Genomic DNA, 20,071 nt, shown 5'->3' on the forward strand with positions numbered 1-20,071 from the left:
CCTGTAAGACAAAACCAGCCCCTTTGCGCTGCCCACTGCTGCTACAGCGCCCTTTCCTTTCTGGTGATATGAAAATTCCTCTCAGTAACTCTTTTTTGAGATGTTAGTAATGCCACTCCATGCAACAACCACCAGATGGTAATGAAGAGCAGACTGGTTGGGTGTCTTCTGTAGATTAAGTGTATTACCACAATGGCAAATTTTGCCTTTGCAAGCAGAGCTTACAAGTACGGCTCTAAACGCCAATTTGCTCAGCTGTTTCCAGACCCCTGGGCTACTGCAAAAGTCTGTTTGGCAGCTCTATTTGCATAAAAAACCATTCTGTTTGTTTTTATACTAAAACATTTTAAAGGGAATATTTTCTACCTAACATATGAATGCTGGTATTATTATTTAATACAGAGATGTTGCCATTATAAGGAAGATTTTGACTATAGCTGGTGTACGAGCTATCCCTTGTAAGAAGGTAGATGCAGAACACCTTTAGCTAGGTAACTATGCCTTGCTCCTTCTGGAGCCATAGTATTTCTTAAAATGTCACGACATAAAGGATGTATCTCTTCCAAGGTAGAAAGGAAGGTCTTTCTGTTAATGTGTGTGTTTGACATAAGCAAATGGAGCAGTGGTGGGAAGTGAACCAAACCGAAGCAGTGCCTCTTCTTTACTGAACATCATTGTCAGTGCAGAGGTGGTGCTTGAGCACGGCTCAGTGACACCCACCCCTGGCACGGCAACAGGAGGGAAGAGCAGGATAAACAGAAACAGAGCTTCATCAGTGCTGCTAGCCCTGGACCTGAGAACCAGAAGTCAGCCCCACAGGGGTCTTGAGATTCAGAAGTCTCAGTTTCACTTACCTGCCTGAAGCATTTTGGGTTCTTTATACAGAAAAGACTTAGGTCAAATTTTCAGGTTTTCCTCTCCCACTGTACAATCCAGAGACTTTGCAACTCTCCTGCTCTCTCTTTGAAAGAAAAATAGGGCTCCTCCTGCCTTTGAGAGACCCAGGCAAGCCAAGCACCATGAAGGCAGGGAGAAAATCACTACAGCTGACACCAGTGCCTTCAGTGTGAGTCAGGAGCCAGACCTATGGCTCCGATGGCACGCTTTAACTTGTTCCCCAGACATCTGCCCATGACTCATGACTTCTGGGATTAATGGATGTGTAATGACTGGGAACATGAAGCCTTCCAGGGAGGCAGTTTGTCGGTGCTTCTGCTCTCTCGTTCCCTCTGGGAGCAGGGGCCAGCAGTGGGATGCAGCTATCTTAAAATAAGGTGGTGTAGTGTGGAGGCTCTGCCTGAAAGCAGGAACCTGAAGGAGGCCGCAAGCAGGAACACCCAGCCTTCCTCTCCTTCTGAGCCACGGCAGCCCCTGCAAGCTGCCCCTGCTTTGGCCCCCTGCCCCTCTCTCTGCCCTGCCTGGTGCCTCTGAAAGCCGCAGAAGGTTTGCTACTGTTGCTCGGGGCAACCAAAAATTTTGACACATTTTGCATTAAACTTGGAAGCTCTAACAGGGGAAGGCAGGGTACAGGGCAGTGGCTTCCCAAATTCCTTCCCACAACTCTGGCTGCCATGTCCTGCACCTCAATGAAACAGCCAGCCTTGTACTTTTCTTAGAATACAAATCTATTCTCCCCACATGAAGAGATCTTCTTACCATGTTTTCAGATACAGAAATCAGGAGATCTGCTTTATTCCCTGCTTTGCCACTGAAAAGGTGACAATGACCTGCCCCAATGGCCCTGGCACCTCTAGGCTCCTGCTGCAGACGTGACGTGGGTCAGTGACATGCCCGATTTTATGAGTGTGTCCCCTGTGGAAGCAGTAGGGTTAGACAAGAAAGGAGATGATGGAGGCATAGGACTTCTTTAATACTTTCTTGCTGAGAACACTTTTTGCCCCAAATTGGCAGTTCCTGCAGTGAGTTCCTGCTTCCATGAACATGTTTCCATTGCAGTGTGTAGAGTAGAGGTCCCCTTAAATATGAAGCTCACAGTTTACCTCCTTAAACTTCCATGTGTCAATCACTAGAAGAATCCACATAAATCTTATTGCAATCAGTAATAGCAATATATATGTGTATAAGTATATATATATATATTTGGTACCTAAAGGATTTTCTAGCCTTATTCCAAGAAATCAAGGACATGTGTGTTAAAATAACCATGGTACTGTAGAACAGTCTTGTAAATACCATATGTCAGAGGAAAAAATACACGGCTAAATGCATGTCGGCATCAGTTCCTGCAGTTTCGTAGGAGTTCTGGCCGTGGAAGTGAAGCTAAGCTGGGCCAGCTGAAGGTTCAGTTTTATACAGAGTTTATGCTGTGCTTTGAAAGGACAGCTGAGGTGGTGATTTAGAGAACTGACCTGAGACAGAGCGGACTGGAATAAAGCTCCTGTTTTGCTCCAAATTCCTTCAATGGTGTTAGTGTTGCATTGTGACTTAGGCTTTTTGCATCTCGGTTCCCAGGAAAAAAGAATAGTACTTCCTTGTGTCCAATCCTTAGTTAGTCTTACCTATCTAGACTGTAAGTTCTTGAGAGAAAGAACTGTGCTTGGTAACACGTTTGCTACACTGAATGCAACTGGATCCTTTTAAAGCTGGAGGTAACAACTTTGTGATCAGATACCGAAATAAGGAGCTGGGAAAAAACCTACCAGAACTACATCAGGGAGGGAAAGCTGGACTGGGAGAAGAGCAGGAAAGAGCTTAAGCATCTGTCTTACTGCTTCCAGAGCAGAACTTAAATTGCAGTCAATAGACCCAAAATCCAGACTGCTAAAACGTAACCACGTGGCTAGAGGTGCAATCAAGGCCCACAGTAGCCTGGTGTCCCTACCAATGGAAAACTCTTCCCCAAACAGGTAGTTCAGACTTCTCCTGAGCTCCAGATCAAAGTCGTGATAAAAGCAAGGACAGGTGTATTTTTTGTAGGTCCCTGTGATCTCTTTAATGTGTGTGGATGCAGGAGAGGAGGGGAGTGAAAGACCCCTTGCACCCTTGAGGAGGGGCAAGGAGAGGAGCAAATGACTCTCTAGTTAGCTGTACATAACAAGTAGCCATATCTTTTCTTGGTCATCTGCCAAAAATGGGGTTGGGGTACACATTTTCCAAAGAATGGATATTCAACCCCTGACCTTTAAAAAAGACGTATGTGAAGACAAGCCATTTGATCAAGACTGTAAGAAGCTCTATTGATATGGGCAGAAACTGTAGAAAGTCCAAGAAATCAATGACTTAGCTATTCAGATAAAGAAACATTTAGGTGTTTGGCAGAGATTCCAGTTTTATCTTCTCTTTTCTAAGTGTTAGAGGTTTTTAACTACGCAATATATAGTTGGGCATTAAAGATTTTCCCACTCTTTTCCATATAAGTTTGGCTGTCTTCATGGATTTGATGCCAGGACTAAATCAGGTCAAAATCAGCTGAATAATGAAATCTGCTGGGAAAAACGATGTAACCTATAATCTACCTATATAACCTGTAATGTTGGTGGAATCCATAGTTTACAAAAAAAAAAATAAAAAATTGGAAAGGCTAGATAGTGCCTTCCACAAGAAAAGTACTGACATTCTTTTTCTTTCCACTTAATATGATGGTAAAGTAGAAATTGGAAGAGTGATGAAAAACTTTTCTGCTTCTCTGCATGTTGTGATAAATAAAAAATTATCAATCTATATTGGAAGATCCATAGCTTTGGATAAAATGGCTTTTGAGGCATGGCCAGAGTGTCTGCTTCATTAAAAATCATTAGGAGGATACATCAGCATAGGGACAGTACAAAAAAAAAAAAAAAAGTCTCTTTAAAATATTCAAGTGCTTTCTGAGCATATGGAGCCGGGCAAAAATAGTCCCCTTCTTACAATAGTCCACGATGGGTGAGATTTCTTTGGAGAAATTTTGGAAGAATTGGTGGTAAAAGCTGGAGAAGCTGAGAAAATGCCAAATTCAGCATTTTTAGGGGCCATCAATCCAGCCTGTGACCACTAAATCCTTCTTGGTGTCATCAAGTTCTTTTAGAGGGATGATATAACCCAGAAATCCTTCAAAGTGATCAAAGACCATTTGAAGCAGTATTTTTAAAATCAGCATACTGCTGGTGACAAAGCAGCACCCTGGGAGTCTCTGTGTGTGTCTATGCTACAAATACATTACAAAAGAATCTAGACTATCTCTTAAGATGTAATTAAAAAAATGTTGAAATTGGCCAGGGCAATACATGTATCAAAAGGTATAAACAAGTACTCAGAAGTGATTTATCTGACTTACAGGATGGTTTACTGCTATTTTGAACTGTTTTATGTTCCCTTCAAGCCTAGTTTTGTAAAAGTTTCAGCAATATATAAATGATACAGTTGTTCAGACATCAAGGACAGCAATCTCTGGTTTTGGTATTAATTTTACTTAATACTTGATAGTCAGTGCTGGATCTAAGGGAGATATTATCCACCGATAAATTTGAAAAGTGTTTGAACTCATTTTCTAGATTTAGAGAAAGTGATTTCCCATTTAATTTTAGCACTTCGAGGGAGTAAATGCACCCAGGTGGCACCTGGATCCTACACCAATATAACCTGTGGCATGGAGGGTGTGACAGAAGGGCATTATGTCTACCTTTTCCTGGAAAAAACAAAATGAGCATCTTCTTAGAAGCCATGAGTAGAGTACTTCTTGCCTGATGCCCTGGCATGGCATGTCCACAAATCTTTCAACCTGACATTTCCTTTACTGAAGTACCTTTCTGGAAGAGACAAAAGGTATCAGTAATACTATTCTTTGTTCTAAAGAACCTGGAAATCATGCAAAGACCAGCTCCGTTCCTGAAATTGCTGGAAGGGGAATAACCGAGTGAGTTTCTCTGATTTCTACCTGCAGAAGAACTACTGGGCCTGTGGCATCCACGTTCCCTTTGACTCCAGGCATGGATCTCAGAGAGGGTTAAGCGATAACATTTCTCAGGACATTCATGTGGGGAGATCATTACCGGTGAATACCACTCGACTTTTCTATTTCAGTTCACGCAGGTGTCTGTACATATGCCGAAGGCAATAAAACAATCTAAACCCAAGGGTGCCCCGGGCTCTGCCAGGGTGGTGTTGGCTTTCTTCCACGGCAGCTGCTAGAAGTGGCAGTGCTGTAGAGCCGTGGTTTGCTCTGTGTCTGACTCGCCAGCAGAATTCTTCCTAGTACTCAATCACCATCTATTGCCTTTGTTTTAATTTTGTGTGTTTGGCTTCTGCCAACAGAATTTTTCTGAGATATCCCTAGATCTGATGACATCACTTAGAAACATTTTCAATGTTCTGCTATGAGGGATTACGTTTTCTTGCAAGGGACAGGAAAACTAGAGATTCTTTTTAGGAGAGGCCAGTCCCAAGCATCCCCTTGGGATAGTCCATGCTATAGCAGAAGACTGGTCCAGAAAAACAAATTACATCACTTTACAGAAGACAAAAAAGTGGCTGATTAACTCAGGCAAACTTATCTGATGTAGGGAAATTAAGACTCCTGAAGAGCTGCTGATCCATCCTTCTGTCGTTCCTGATCAGACTGCTAATGGAGCCAGCTCTTGCTGGTGTGGAGTTAAACAGGCTGATCCTAGAGCCTCATCACAGGAGCTGACGTGACCTTGCGTGACATCCTACCGTCTGCATTGTCCGGGCTCGTAAATACTGCATGGAGCGCGCGTGCCGTCCATCGGCAGGCTGCCTGCTCGGTGAGGTTTCAGCAGAGCATTCCTCATTCCAGTAAGGCAGGCAGAGCAGGATCCTGTAAGGCAGTCGGCAGATAAGGATCCTGCCAAAATCTCAGGAAGCAGACTAATAATCTGCAGAGGCCTAAATGGGGCTTTTAAAATTGGAAGAAGAACTGACTGCCTAGACAGAGTTTTTTGAAAGATAAACAGCATCAGCAAGCTAAACAGATTTCAAGCACAGCTTTAATTGTTTTTCAAAGGAATCAGCAAAGGGCACCCTCGCTGGAACAAGCTCTGAAGTACAATCAGGAAGATTTCAAGTGTATGGTAGTTTTGAAGATAATCAGGCATTTCAGTGCTGGGAGATACTGTAGCAAGTAATGAATAAAGCCTTTTTCTGTCAGCGTTGACAGTAGTCTTGGCGTCAATTACAGTACCTGCTTGGTGTGCTCCTGCGCAATGAACTTCACCATCCTCGTTAAAATTGACATGCACACTGATCTCCAAACCTAAACAATTGCCCCTGCAGCACACTTGATCAGAAGAACAAGTTGTTAAATGCCAATACCTACTGCGTGGGGGAACCCCCCCTTTCTCTTCCTTTTCCCCTCTCCTCCCCTCGCCACCCAACCATCCCAACAGCCTGTGACAGACTAGCAACACTTGTGAGTGAATTATACTGTAATTGCCGCAGAATCCCTTGGACCTTGTATAATGGAAATTATTTGGGTCACCAAATCTTGTTTCCTAATTATAGGAATTACAGAGAGAGAAAAAAAAGATATAATGTGAAACGATTCCCTTTTTCTGGCATTTTTGCTTTTAGAAACCCGGGATAACCCACTCGCTCCCAGGCATTTTCGGCGCGCTCGGTTTTAACCTTGAAGTCAGAGTTCTCCTCCTTCTCTGCTCTGCCCCCAGCACCTCTGACACCGGAGCGGAGGGACCCTCCTGCTCCCAAACGCCCCTCGCTGGGGAATTAATCCCGCCCCCCCGCCTTGGCTTAGTCCCCCCCTCGGGAGCAGAGATGATTGGGACGAACGAAGACTTCGCCGCCGCGGTCACCAGCACGACCTCCCCAGCCACCCTCCCGCACAGACACCCCACCTCGCCGCACCCCCGCCGGTAGCCAACGGGCTGGCGGCTTTTACGGCCCGGCGGTCGCCCGGAGGGGGCTGCGGCAGCCTCCCTCTGCCACGGGGCGGCCGGGAGCGGAGAGCGGGGCGGAGCGCGGGGCCGCGGGCGGGGCGGGGCGGAGGAGGGAGGGAGGGAGGGAGCGGCGGGGACCGGCGCCTGTTGCCCCGAGAGAGTTAACGGCGCGGGGAAACTTGCCTCTCCTCCGCCCGTGCAGGGCGCCTGGCAACCGGGGCGCCGCGCATGTAGGGCCGCCGGGGGCTGCCGCCGCCCCCCCCTTCCCCCTCCCCCCCCCCCCCGCCGGGCCCCGCGTCCCCCTCCCCGCCCCGGACAAGGCGTTTAACGTGCCCAGGCGTGAAGTATGGCATGCAAAGATGGTTTCTGCCAAGGAGCCAGCCATCGCCATGTCCTCGGGTCTCTCCATCGCCCTCCTGCACTGCCTGTGCCTGGCGACGTGGTGAGTACCCCCCGGCGGCGGCGGCGGGGGCCCCGGGGCGGCTGGTCCCGGTGCCGCTGTCCCCGCGGGCTCCCGGCGGCTCCGCTCACCCGTTCCCCCTTTGCCTCGTAGTCTCACCGGGCCGCCAGGGCAGAGCAAAAAGGAGGAGAAATTGTGGCCGGAGAATTTCACCAGCATCCTGAACAGCCTCCTGGATGGCTATGACAACCGGCTACGACCGGGATTCGGGGGTACGGTGGCGGCGCGGTGCCGGCGTGGGTGGGTGAGGGGGGCGTCGGGCAGGGGCGGGGGGCGCAGCGCTTTCCGCTCGTACCCACCCGTTACCGACCGAAAACGTCTGTTCCCCCCTCCCCGGCCCCGGGGTCCGAGCCCTCCGGGGAGGGAAGAGCCGGCAGTGAGGCAGCGCCTGGCCCCGAAAGCCCTGGGGGGGCTGAGCGACCCCCGCCGTGGGAGCCCCGCTCGGGCGGTCCCGGGCTCAGCCCCCGCTTCGCTGCTCAGCCCACACCGTGGGCTCAGGCTGCTGCTCTTGCGCTGGGGGGAAAAAAACCCCAACCCTGAAGCCGCTGTGCTTTGGCTTGGTGAGGATGGAGGGACCTGTCTGACATCCGGATTCTTCGGGTTCTTGGCAGTTTTTGACCCGTAAATGCAACGGATCGGGTCCCAGTAGAAACAAGTGTACTTTTACCAGCCTAAGAGGTCAGGTCTTTGGTGGGTTCTGTTCCACTAGTTAAGTAAAACCAGAGCTCAGGTGCCAGAGAACACCAGTTCTTTACCACAGTTGCTCGAATTCCAGCTTTGATTTAGAAGTAGTAGATTTAATTGCTCTATAGGAATTAGAAGTGGAGGAGTGTTGAATTTGCCTTCGCCCGTGCTCAGCGTGTGGGAGTTTTGTGTCCCTTTCCTGCCCCAGGCTGTTAAGATGCAGTTTTGTGCTGTTGAATAAGCAGCCGGACTTGCTGATCTTTGTTGGTTTTAATGTTACTGTGTAGGGACTAGGAACCAAAAATCATTAGGATCCAGACCAAAATAAAAGTTTATTCTGTAATCTGGAATGAAGATATTAAAAATACAGATTTGAAAGTAAAAAAAAAAAAAAATTAAGAAGAAATGCTACAGTTCTCCTCATGATGCATAAAGCTATAACGAGCATTTTATAGGCTTGCTTCCTATACAGGATTGAATGAGATCCTTGCGTAGGTTTATGCTGCGAAATACTTTCTTCCTCCCCTGAAAGTACCTACTTCATACACGTGATACATCTACACTGATATGTGTGCCAGCACATTCCCCACATGCCACATACAGTGCTCAGATACATGATCATGATTGTTAAAGGACAACACCTGGCATCGTTGATCACTCCTTTATTATTTTGAGTGGATGGGATGAATGAGGGCCTTCTGTAAGTTAGCTTACACGTTAAGTGGGAAGGAAGCTAAATTTATTAGCACCCAGAGGAATCATTGGGAGCCGGTAGCCTTTTGCAATTTAGTCTTTGCGGAGAGGTTACAGGCACTTCTGCATGCGTACCAGAGATGTGCTATGTTTGGCATCATTTTAGGTTGAATGCCAACTAATTAGTCATCTAGCAAAGATGCTTTTTGAGCATTATCAGATTTCCAAAATTAAACAACTACTAAATATGTAATATGGCATACAGTTTATCTGATTTTTATTTTAATATAGTTGTCCTTTGCAAGATATTTTGCAAGAGTAGATCTTTTTACCCAGCAAGCGTTGCAGACTTTCAGCAAAATGCTATCAAGGAGAAAAAGTTCATTGTATCTCCTTGAACTTTCATAATGGCAATCTTGAAGTAAATGATGGAGGGAAAAAACCCTCAGATTTCAGCCTGGGGAAAACACTTCTGGGTGAATATTTCACGAAATGGATATTATATTGCTTCTTGCTTCTTCCTCCTTATAACATATAAACCGCTTATCTTTGAGTTTTGAACTTGTAAGAAAGACACGGGGGAAAAAATGCTTTATTTTTGAAAATGACGCCTGCCTCCCTGGCTCCTCACAGCAAAAGTTACCTTCACCTGATTTGACAAGAACAGCTTTTAAAAAAAACCAAAACAACAAAACAATCCCAGTCAAAGGAAGAAATTGCTGCAATTGGTCAGATTTGACTTTTTGACATAACTGAGAGTAGTAACTATGGATTAGTTATTAAAATATACACTATCCAAATCAAGTTTTCCCTATATTTTGGGGTTTTTTTGGCGGAATAAATCTTTATGACAAACGGGGCTTGCATCTTAAAAGTGGGTCGCTCACTAGTTTATAGCATAACAAACAAAATGTTAGAGGGGATGGGAATATTTAGAGAAGGAAAGTATAGCGTGTTTTGGTAACGTTAAAGCTACGTCACTTTCTGATGAACAGCAGAATATTTTTGTTTTATTCTTGAAGCTGATTCACCATCTAGTTTTCACGTGGCTCAAAATGAAACGAAGGTTTTATTTTAAGAACAAAAGGCCCCACAGAGGTCTGACTGATGCTGATTTTAAACTTCAAATCAATGAAAACATTTCTAACTGTGGCGCAAATGATGTTTAAAATCAGATTAGGGAGGTAGCCAAATTTTGAATTTTGCTGCCATCTTCCAGAGTTGCCACAAATAACAGTTCATGAAGAATTTTTGCATACAGAGCGAAGTAGAAAATGTTAGATTTTGGAGATTTCCTAAAATTGGATCCAAATTCTCCACGCTATCATTAATTAGCACAATTTTTGGTAGTCACAGAGGAGAAGTTAAATTTCCTGAACATGCTTACAAATGTGGAAGTGGTGTCTCGGGAGGTTTTTGACCCTCAACGGAGTATATGGGAGCTCGTCTTGGTACTTCTTACACAGGAGCATGGCGTATGTTGAGGGTCAATAGAGGAATAAAGTTCCCCATGTCATTTGGTTGACATTTTGCATTGCAAACACACTTTATTAAACGGATTAAAAAACACCTAAAAAGTTGCTGTCACTTACTAAGCACTGTGAGGTTTGGTAGTATAAGAAAAAAACCCAGACAGGTTTATGAAAAAGGTTATTAAAGACCATTTAGGTGAAAGTTCCCATTAAGTTTGGAGGTGGAGGGAATCTAAAGAAGCAAGAGAGAAGCAAAGAGATTTCACCTAGAAATGTAATGAAACAAAGCAAAATGGGCAGTTTTGTGTAGGAAAGAAAAAAACCCCACAACAACAAAAACACCCAAGTGCCGTCAGGAAGACTTTAAATGCATAAAAGTTTTGAATTTCAGTAGAGGGAAGGTATTTGGGGACTAATGAATAAAGTAATGCTATATAATCTTTGAAAATAGTGTGGTGGAAATGAAGTCAACTCCATTCCCTACGCTGTACACTCCATTTTATCATTATCCTGAATTTCAGAATGCAATTTGTAATGCATGCGGATTTCCTGGTCAAAACCATTCTATAATCTAACAGATCATAAGAACAGGATGTTTACAGATGCCACTTGTAGTGTGATTAATTAAAAGCATTATCTGCTGGAAACCTTCAAAGTGCTGCCACAGTACTGTTTTGATTCAGATGGAAAACTTGGACGGAAAAGCATTTCTAGTTATACCCTGACTCTGGTTTTCTCTTGCTTTTTTAAAATTTTCTGTATGACACAAACCAAAGGAAAACTATAGGAAGTTGCAAAACCTGGATTGTCTCTGAAATTTCCCTCGTTACCTTTCTACTGGTGATTAGTTTCAAAGTGACAGTAGAAATCCAGATGACTTTTTGAAAGGAGCGTTATTTGCTTAAAGTAAAAGGCCTGGGTCTGATTTGCCATTTTAAACACTTGCATGGTTTCAGACTTTACCCGAGCAACTCTTGACATAAGTAAGCACCTGATTCAAGTCTGTATTGGATTATAACTTTAGAAAATCTAATTGACTGAAAATTTCGTGATATGGTAACTCATCACACTTTGGGAAGAAGGAATGAGAGGACTGAAGCTGGTGAGGACAGTGTCACTGTGTGCTGCCATGTATCTGCTCATTTTCGTGATTTTTTTTTTTTGTTAGGTGTGCCTTTTAGAGAACATTTCATCTCTAGTGTCTTGCCTTTAATGGCCAATTTTATGGCCAAACCAAAGAAGGAAGGTGGTGTGTGACTTGCCTCCTGCCCAAGGCTGTTGGGTTGACTGCAAAACCCACTGACGTTGGCTCTAAATGGACTGATGGTGTCACCACCACTGGCTCGTTGTGGTGTGGTTGCCCACCAGTCATCGAAAGCTGGAGCTCTCTCTCCTTTTGGATTATGTTACTTGTGTGAGGTAGTCTGGCATGAGCTGCAAGTCCCGCTATCAGCTAGTGAAATGGTGATAGCTCTGTGGCTTTCTGTTTAGAAGTTGCCACTTACACTGGCTCATGAGTAGAAGGAACAGGACCGTGTTCATTCATTTTCCTTTTTCTTTCCTCCTTCTTTTCATATTCTTGCTCATGATCTTGTACTGTGAAAGTGCAGCTGAGTACTTGGTGGAATTAAATATGTTGGCCATTGTCTCCCTTAAGAAGGGTAGGAGAAGGCTTCTTTGCCCCTTCTAGGCTGTGTGACGTTCAGCTGATGAACAGCGTTTCTGAAGAGTTTAATTTCCTGTCAATGCAGGAGGAGTGACTTTATTCAGAAAATAAACACAGAATACATATGAAGAGCAAAGACAATTTTCTGGTTTTAGAGAACAGAAAAATATCTATGTGATTATCTGCTCTTTTTAGGAACTCTCACGTACCTTAGAGGTTCCATTGCTCAGCATAGTAGATAATGTACTTTATTTATTTTTTAGATTGTAAATGGACTTAAGTGAGCACTGTAAAGCGAAGCTGATCCTTTTTTTTTTTTTTTTTCAGGCAGTTGTCCAGTCCTCCTTAGCTGGTGAGAGTAGATGACTCAAAGGCTTAACAGGATATGGTGTTAGATACCTGTAGTTGACTGATTTGAATTTGGCTGAGGTTAGTAATGCTTGAAGTCATTACCATCTGTCTGTTGTTCAGTGACCTGTATAAAATTAGCTGATATTCTTAGTCCAGTTCTTACTAGACAGGTGTCCACATCATGAAAACTGGCACCAGTATCAAGCTTGTTGGCTGTCTCAGCAGAGATTATTTGCTGGTGAACAGGCAAAGAAACACAGTAGGCTCCTCATTTCTGGAGGTATGTTTCTCCGTTTTCAGGGTCCAGATATGCTGATGGATGAACATATGTAGAAACAGAGGTTACTGTGTGCTGCTGCATTTGTTATATTTGTTTTTTGGTAGAGAATGTAGCCCATGTGTTTGAATTCCACATTAATTTTTTAAAAATGCCCTACCTAGCTGTTCTGGCTTCCTAACAGAAATCTTACATATAGCAGGTGTCCTCTGCTGTTCTTTCTGATAGAATGAAACAAGAGAACACGCTTTGTATGATGGTGGGTTTTGTTGTGTTTTTTTTTTTATTTTATTTTACTTAAAAGATATCAACCCTATTCAGACAGCAAGAATTTGGAAAGAGAAAGCACCAAATCTTTTTCATGTAGTTATATTTAAAAAAATCTGTAGCATCTGCTTTACTACTTTTTTACTTTTTTTTTAGATGTAGCTGTAAGAACTGATGTAATATAATTTCATGTAGTTTATGTATCCTGGGACTGTTCTCATAATAGCAGCGATAACTGCACTTCGGATTTAAATTGTACTTTGTATATTGAAACCTTTGTAGAGACTTGTTTGCTAATGTTCCCGATTGGTTGCGTGACTCTTGATGGCAAAATTTGCAACGTACGGAAAGCCTGTGCAGGATTTGACTGTTTACATACAGCGGAGATCTCTGCAGTGACAGTTGCCTATGGAGACGCGGGGATAATGGAGCCCAAAGTCTTTCGCTGGGAAGCTGTGCTGCAGTTCAACCCATATGTTGGCATAAAATGCATGGGAGAGCTGTCTTATGTTCCTCTTCACAAGGTTAGGGCCTGGCATCGCTTCTTCAGCCCACATGTAACATCTCAATCTAACACTGAACTATTCTGGCTTTTTGCAGGGGTTGCTTTTAATCCTGCCTGAGCTCCTTTAAAGTATATTATCTTGCAAGCAGTGATTCAGACTTAACTGTTCCCACTGCAGTGTGTAGGACTCTCCTCCTATTTCATTGACATAAAAATACACACCAGTGTGTTATAAATAGTTCTTCAGCGTTCCTGAAGATTTATGGTGGATAGATGCTTTCTGAACATCCATTGAGGGATAAGCCCAAATGGTCATATTTAAAGTTAATTGGCATTCTTACAACTCGCTGCATTTTATTGCCAGTAATAGAGTGTTAAGGATTCTAATAGGATCTTCTGCTTGCAGAGCCTGAGTTAAGTGGTGCAACACGTTCATTTCGGAGGGCTGCTTAAATCACCCGAAAAAGTAGGTTAGGTGACTACAGATCTCCTTGTTGACAGGAATTCCCAGGATTAATAATAGTTAAAAAAAAAAAAAAGAAGCATGACTTGCTATTTGTACCCCCACTATTGTTACCAACTGGAGTTAAGTTTTCTTCTCGAACAGGAAGAATGAGAGATAGGTTTTGGTGTCGCCATAGATACTCCTGGGTTGGCATTAAGTACTAGGATGTGCTAGAAAATCCAAAGTTTGGCCTTAGCAGTTGTGAACTGACAATGTAGGTGGAAGACGTGGAGCACGACAGGGCTGCAGTTGGAGAAAAAGCATTAGGGAGATAATCAGCGTCACTGTCCCTTGCTGCTGTCTTCACTCCTACCAAACATTTTCATGTTTGACTGAGGTTTTGAATGCAGAGCGAGGATTTGCACATCAGTACTAGCTCAGTAACTGTTATGATGCCTAAAATATTTCTAGATTCTCATTCATCTGCATTTTCTAGCAGCCTGAAATGTGATTTTAACATTTGTTTTGTCACTTTACTGCCATCATGTCAGGCAAGCATCTGAAAGAAACTTTAATTTCAACCTTATTTTGTGGCTTCATTATTGTCTGAGAGTTCCTGCTTCCTTCTTTCTCATGGGTCCTGCTAATCAGTAAAGGTTTGAGAGCAGAATAGCAGTTACCGAAGAGTGAACTCAAGGATAGTTTTAGTCCTGTGCTACTCCTGCTCCTATAGGATTTCTAATAGCATTAAATCGTAGGCTTGCCGTTTTGGAGATTAGCTTCTTGGTCTTAACTCTCCCCTTCTTTTTGAGAAACTCCAAAAAATAAACTTGCAAAAAATCTCTGAATGCTTATTGCCCGTGGAGGTATAATAATTTAATGAAACAAAAGAAATCAGTGCCAGAGGAGAAGCTGCTCGTGCCTGTGGGAAAAATCTGTCCCTTTGCCTAATTTGATATCATTATAAAATTACAGTGTTCTGATAGCTAAAGAAAAGATGATATCACTAGAGGAAAACAGTTAAAGGTTTTGGGGTTTTTTTTTTTGAGGAATGTTCCTATTTAGTTTCTTAGAACTAACAAACAAATAAAGCAGTTCCTGCAAGGGATTCAGGAACTGAGCAGAATATTCAGTATTCTCTTATTATTGAGAAACAGAGACTAATTCCTACATTTTCTTATTAGACCTATGTGGGGGAAATGACTTTTTCATTTCTGTAGAACTTTGATTTCAGAAACATGTCAAGTTCAGGTGAAATAAGTATTTATATGTTTAAACCAACCCTAGATAAATTATAGTCTTGTGATTATGGGAGGTCAGATACGATTGGAGCTCTTCTATGTACAAGTATAATTTGGCTTTTGTCCCCTATTTTCTAACGTTGCAGATGAATGTCTTCACTTCGAGTATCTTGACAGCTCTAGTAAGAGTTTTTCCAATCTCTCGGACCTCTTCTGCTCTCCAGAAATTATATTATATTCAGGAAAAGTCATTGGACTACGCTGTCAGTAAAATGAGTGGTCTAACCACTCACAGATTTTCCTGACCTAACGAACACTTTGTTTTTTGTAGAAAGGCGAGCCGCTTCCATTTGACGTGTTTAGAGAGCAACCCACTGCAAAACAAACAGGGTGGTATGAAAGTGTGTTATCTGGAACTTGGGAGTTTCTTCTTAAAACCTCTTTAAGTCAGACATGCCAGACTATCCAACTTTCCAGGGACCACTGAGCTACCAGCTATTGTAGGGTGAATTTTCTTTAGATTTTATCTCAAAAAAAATATCCTTCTGTTAACTTCCAGCAAAGTCGTTTTTTTGACATTTAGCTGAAAAAACTCTTAGCAGTTCTTCTCTACATAACTTGCAAACTGTTTAGTGAAATAATTTTACATGGTTTTATTTTACTTTTTGTTCACAGTTTGACACTTGTTCTGGGTGCAAGAAGTCTAAGTTCCCTGTTTTCCAGTTGCTTCTTTCTTTTTCTCCTTTTAACATTTGATTCAAAGTGACATCTGTCAACAGTGATTTTTTTTAATTTTTTTTTTTCTTTGCAAGAGGGCCATATTCTTCTGCTGTTAGGTCTCCTTTAATTTTTAGCTGTAAATACTATGATACAACCTGAATTAACAGATTTGAGCTACTTACCCTCTTTAGAAATTTGAGTTATAAGGGTTTAGAAACTGTGGTTGTGAAGTTGTAGATCATACATTTTTTTCAAACAGATACTGTTCGGTGAGACCATTGGTAGATTTATTTATTTATTTTAATTTACAATGTGAGTTAATTACCTGATTTAAACTAATGCTTTGATCACAGAATCATCTTAATAACTGATAATGATTAGCAGCTTTCTAGCCTTTTACATTGGGAACAGACGTAAATCCCAGTGAAATTAGTTAGTGCATGTGTTCCTTGGTTTAAGGGGAACTGTGGAGTCTACTGCAGAGTGAACGCCCGTCTGAAATTTCAAGGTGTTTTGTCCTGTAGTAAAGGAAATACGCGTTAAACCGAAACTGCTTTCTCTGATGGTTGCTTTGTGGTACCCAGCTGTGAGAGCGCAAGACCTCTGCTCGGTGCAGTGTTTTGAACGGTGTCCTAGGTATCACTCGTGCTTTCATGACAGGCTTTGTAGGAGCATTTCAACCTAGGTTCAGACCCTCAAAAGTGCTTAGATGTCCAACTTTTCTTTTGATTATTAGTATTGAACCACTTAAGTGCATCTCAGGATATGGATGCAGTTCTTGATACTGCAGTACTAAATTGCCCGATGCATGGCATGCTAATACCTGTAGTCCAGTTATTACCAATAGGACCAAATGTTAGTAATAAATGCCTTGGGGAATGTGGATTTCCTGAATTCAGTGCTTGTTGTTAATCAGCATGGTGTTTTTCAGTGAGCCTTTTAGTTTTTTGGCATCTGTTATCTTATCCATTGAGTCAACATTGGTTTTCAGAATGGGGGTTTGCATGGAAATGCTGCTTTTGATTTATTTATGGGGTAAAGGAAATTGAGCAGTGTTTCTTATTAGAGACTTACCTGACATGACCTGTGTTTGCATTTTGCTCTTGCTCGTCCACAGAACCCTCAAAGCAATAACTGTTCACACGCCAGGATCATTTATGGGAATTGTTGACCTGCAAAACTCAAATTTTCTTGCTCACTTCCTTTTCATACATTAGGTCCTGTTACTGAAGTCAAAACAGATATATATGTCACCAGTTTTGGACCTGTTTCTGATGTAGAAATGGTATGTATTTCTGGGATTAAAATGCCATTTCCTGGTTCTGAGAAACCATTAACTGCAGTGCGGAATGGATGCTTCATCTGTACTGTTCTGTCAATTATGCAAAGTAGACAAGATTAGTAACAGCTTAATTTACAGGTTATAATTAGGTACATCAGGCCTGATTCTGGTCACACTTTCACTGGTTTTTGGCTGGCTTAAGGAATTAACTTCATAGGATTTAAAACAGACTTTCATGGTGTAGAATCAGAATCAGGCCTTGTGGGGACTGTCTGAGTCGGTCTACTGTGGGGAAAATGTGTAATATCTTTGAAATTGCCTTTCCTTTCTGAAACTTGTGTTATTCTCAGGTGAATAATAATGACATCGTTTCACAAATACTCGTTGACGTTTTCATTTCAGATGAACGCCCTTTGCCGATATTTGTGCCCCTTTTAGCATCACTTTCAGCAAATGTTTGACTGATAAGGTTTTTCTTAAGTGTCTGCAGAAATTGAACGTCAAAGTGACATGCATGAAATAAATAGTCACTGAGGAGAAACGTTACATTTGCATGTGCTGGTACTTGTGCCTGAATGGCATCTGCATTCATTTGAGGTCAAATCCAGCATAACTCTCATCAACTTCTATAGTCCAGTGGTATACCCTTAAGTCATACAATAGTTTCTCTTTTTATAAAACATCCAAGAAATCACATGGAAGTAACACAGCTGTATGTGCTGAACTGAACTTCATTAAGGGAAAGGCAGTTTCAGGGTGGTAACTTTCTTCCCATACAGTGCTGTCGTGCACTTTGTGGTGCACCTGATTTGGTTCTATCACGTGCAAAGGTATGGGATAGCGAGATGTCTTTTCAAGGGCTAGATTTGTGACAGCAGTCTCATGTTGAAATGTATCTTACCCCTTCAATGGCTGTCACGTACAGCGTGATGCTGTTCAGCGTGACAAGGGATACCAGAATCTGGTCCCAAGGACATCTTGTGCCTCAAATCTAAAATGAGAGCTGCATGGCATCTCTTAGGTTTCAGTGAAGCATTTGACATGGTGCCACATGGGAAACTAATAGTTATATAGGAGAAGGCAGGAGTGAGAACATGGACTGAAGGTAGGTAAGGAACGGGCAAAAGGAGAATTTACAGCAGATGTTTCCTGTTTCATTATCAGGGATTAGTTAGGAGACTATTCAGGGATCCAGGAATTGGTTTTGGAATAATTTTTAGTTAATGTATCCGTTAGCGACCAAATGTAATCTGAATGTGGCTGCATTCAAAAATCTCGCTGAAGCAGCAAAGTGTGGTACAGTCTCAGTACAGGGGATGATCAGAATGTCTTTTTAGAGCTGGGTTACTTTGGCACCCAGTGTAATAAAAAGGGCTGAAATCCTACATTACAAAATCTTTCACGTAGAAGCTAATAACAGAAACTGCTACTTATGAGCTATGAAGTCACCAGCAAGAAATGACACTAGAAAAGAGACTTTTCATAGATTAACTATAAACCACAGTGGCAGACGCAGCCATGGAAAAGATGACAGACATAATTCTAAGATGCATTACGCTGGTAGACATGCCTCCTTGCCCATCTGAATAGATATGGCCATACAAGTAGTTTCAATGGTAACATTATGCAGAAGAGTCTGAAATAAAGTCAGAAACGAACAAAATCACAACCGGAAGTTAGAAAAGACTTAAGGCTTTCTGTGTTACCTTTTTCAATGGCACATGATGCTTTTTTGTGAAATGTTTTAGTTTCCCAAGATGAGAAATGCATTCCTTTGGCCATTCCTTCATGTATGATTTCTCATGGCGTGCCTGTGTCTGCAGTTCTCCAGTTGTTGTTTGCATGTTTTCTTTGGAGCATCTGAATGGCTTTTCTGAGGAAACTAATGGGAGAGTTACATAGTTAAAAGCAAACGTGTACATACGCAAGTTTATATATAATTTATTATCCATGTTTTGTGGGCATGGCAAAGGAAATATTTAGCTTTCCTCAGTTAAAAGCTTACTTTCCATGAGTTGAAATTACATTTTCTATGCTGACTTTAAAGTGGAAGTAATCGTTTGTCCTGGTATTTTTAATTTAGCCAGCAGCAGAAAATGCATGGATATCTTTTCTTTAAAAATCTGTTGACACTTATTGTCAGAGATCATTTCATTTATAGTTATATGCTTGACTGCAAATTCAATTGCCTGCTTCCTGCAGCTAATTAGATTAATTATTCCTTAATGATTAAATATGTGTAACAATTTATTGATACGACTAATGTGGGAAATTAAGCTATTAAGAAGTACACAACATGCTTTAATTGGTGGAAATATGTTTGTGTAGAGGACTTCACATTTTCTTTACTACTGATTGATTTCTTTGCTCCTGAGGGATTTCTTTTTTTACAGGAAACACTCATACATGCAAATGTGATCTTTGTTTTTCTGCGATTTAATACAGGAATATACAATGGATGTCTTCTTCCGTCAGACATGGGTAGACAAAAGACTAAAATATGATGGCCCTATTGAAATTTTAAGACTTAACAACTTGATGGTTTCAAAGGTGTGGACTCCTGACACTTTCTTCAGGAATGGGAAAAAGTCTGTTGCACATAATATGACAGCTCCAAATAAACTCTTTAGAATAATGAGAAATGGCACCATCCTGTACACAATGAGGTATCTAACGTGTTTGTTCAGCTTCTTACAATTACTGTATGCAAAAGTTATACTGCCTAGACAAAATGGCAACCAGAGACTATTTAATTTGTTCCATTATAGGCTTACAATAAGTGCAGAGTGTCCCATGAGATTAGTGGATTTTCCCATGGATGGTCATGCTTGTCCTCTCAAATTTGGGAGTTGTAAGTTGCAATTATGAAATTTCTTGTAACTACAGAATTTAAATAGTAGAAGTAGATTTTGAGCAATTACTAAACTTTCTGAATATTAGTCTTGATACACAATCCTTACGCAGACAAAACTCCTGTTAAGGTCCTTGGGAATTTTATTTAGGGCCTCAAAAATTAAACCCAGGCAGAGAATTGAAAAGCAGGCACGGATTCAGCTATTATGTGAAAACCCCCTATTCTGGCTACACAGCTGCTTGAAATACGTAGGTTTTTCTTGGTTCTTAGGGAGGAATTGGGTGCTCAGTGAAGGGAGAGATTCTC

At 42.1% G+C, this 20,071-nt stretch overlaps 1 protein-coding gene across 1 annotated transcript in view; it reads left to right on the plus strand.

Moving 5' to 3' along the window:
- The first annotated feature begins 6,982 nt into the window (after positions 1–6,982).
- Positions 6,983–20,071, plus strand: part of GABRA4 (gamma-aminobutyric acid type A receptor subunit alpha4) — a 43,854-nt gene continuing 30,765 nt past the window's right edge. Inside the window, exons 1-5 of the mRNA XM_075752222.1 lie at positions 6,983–7,290; positions 7,402–7,520; positions 16,847–16,914; positions 19,357–19,577; positions 19,680–19,762. Coding sequence (XP_075608337.1) covers positions 7,208–7,290; positions 7,402–7,520; positions 16,847–16,914; positions 19,357–19,577; positions 19,680–19,762 — 574 coding nt within the window. The 5' untranslated portion in view covers positions 6,983–7,207. The remainder of the gene's footprint in view (positions 7,291–7,401; positions 7,521–16,846; positions 16,915–19,356; positions 19,578–19,679; positions 19,763–20,071) is intronic.

This window comes from Balearica regulorum, chromosome 4 (genome assembly GCF_011004875.1).
Source record: "Balearica regulorum gibbericeps isolate bBalReg1 chromosome 4, bBalReg1.pri, whole genome shotgun sequence".
NCBI classification, from domain to species: domain Eukaryota; kingdom Metazoa; phylum Chordata; class Aves; order Gruiformes; family Gruidae; genus Balearica; species Balearica regulorum.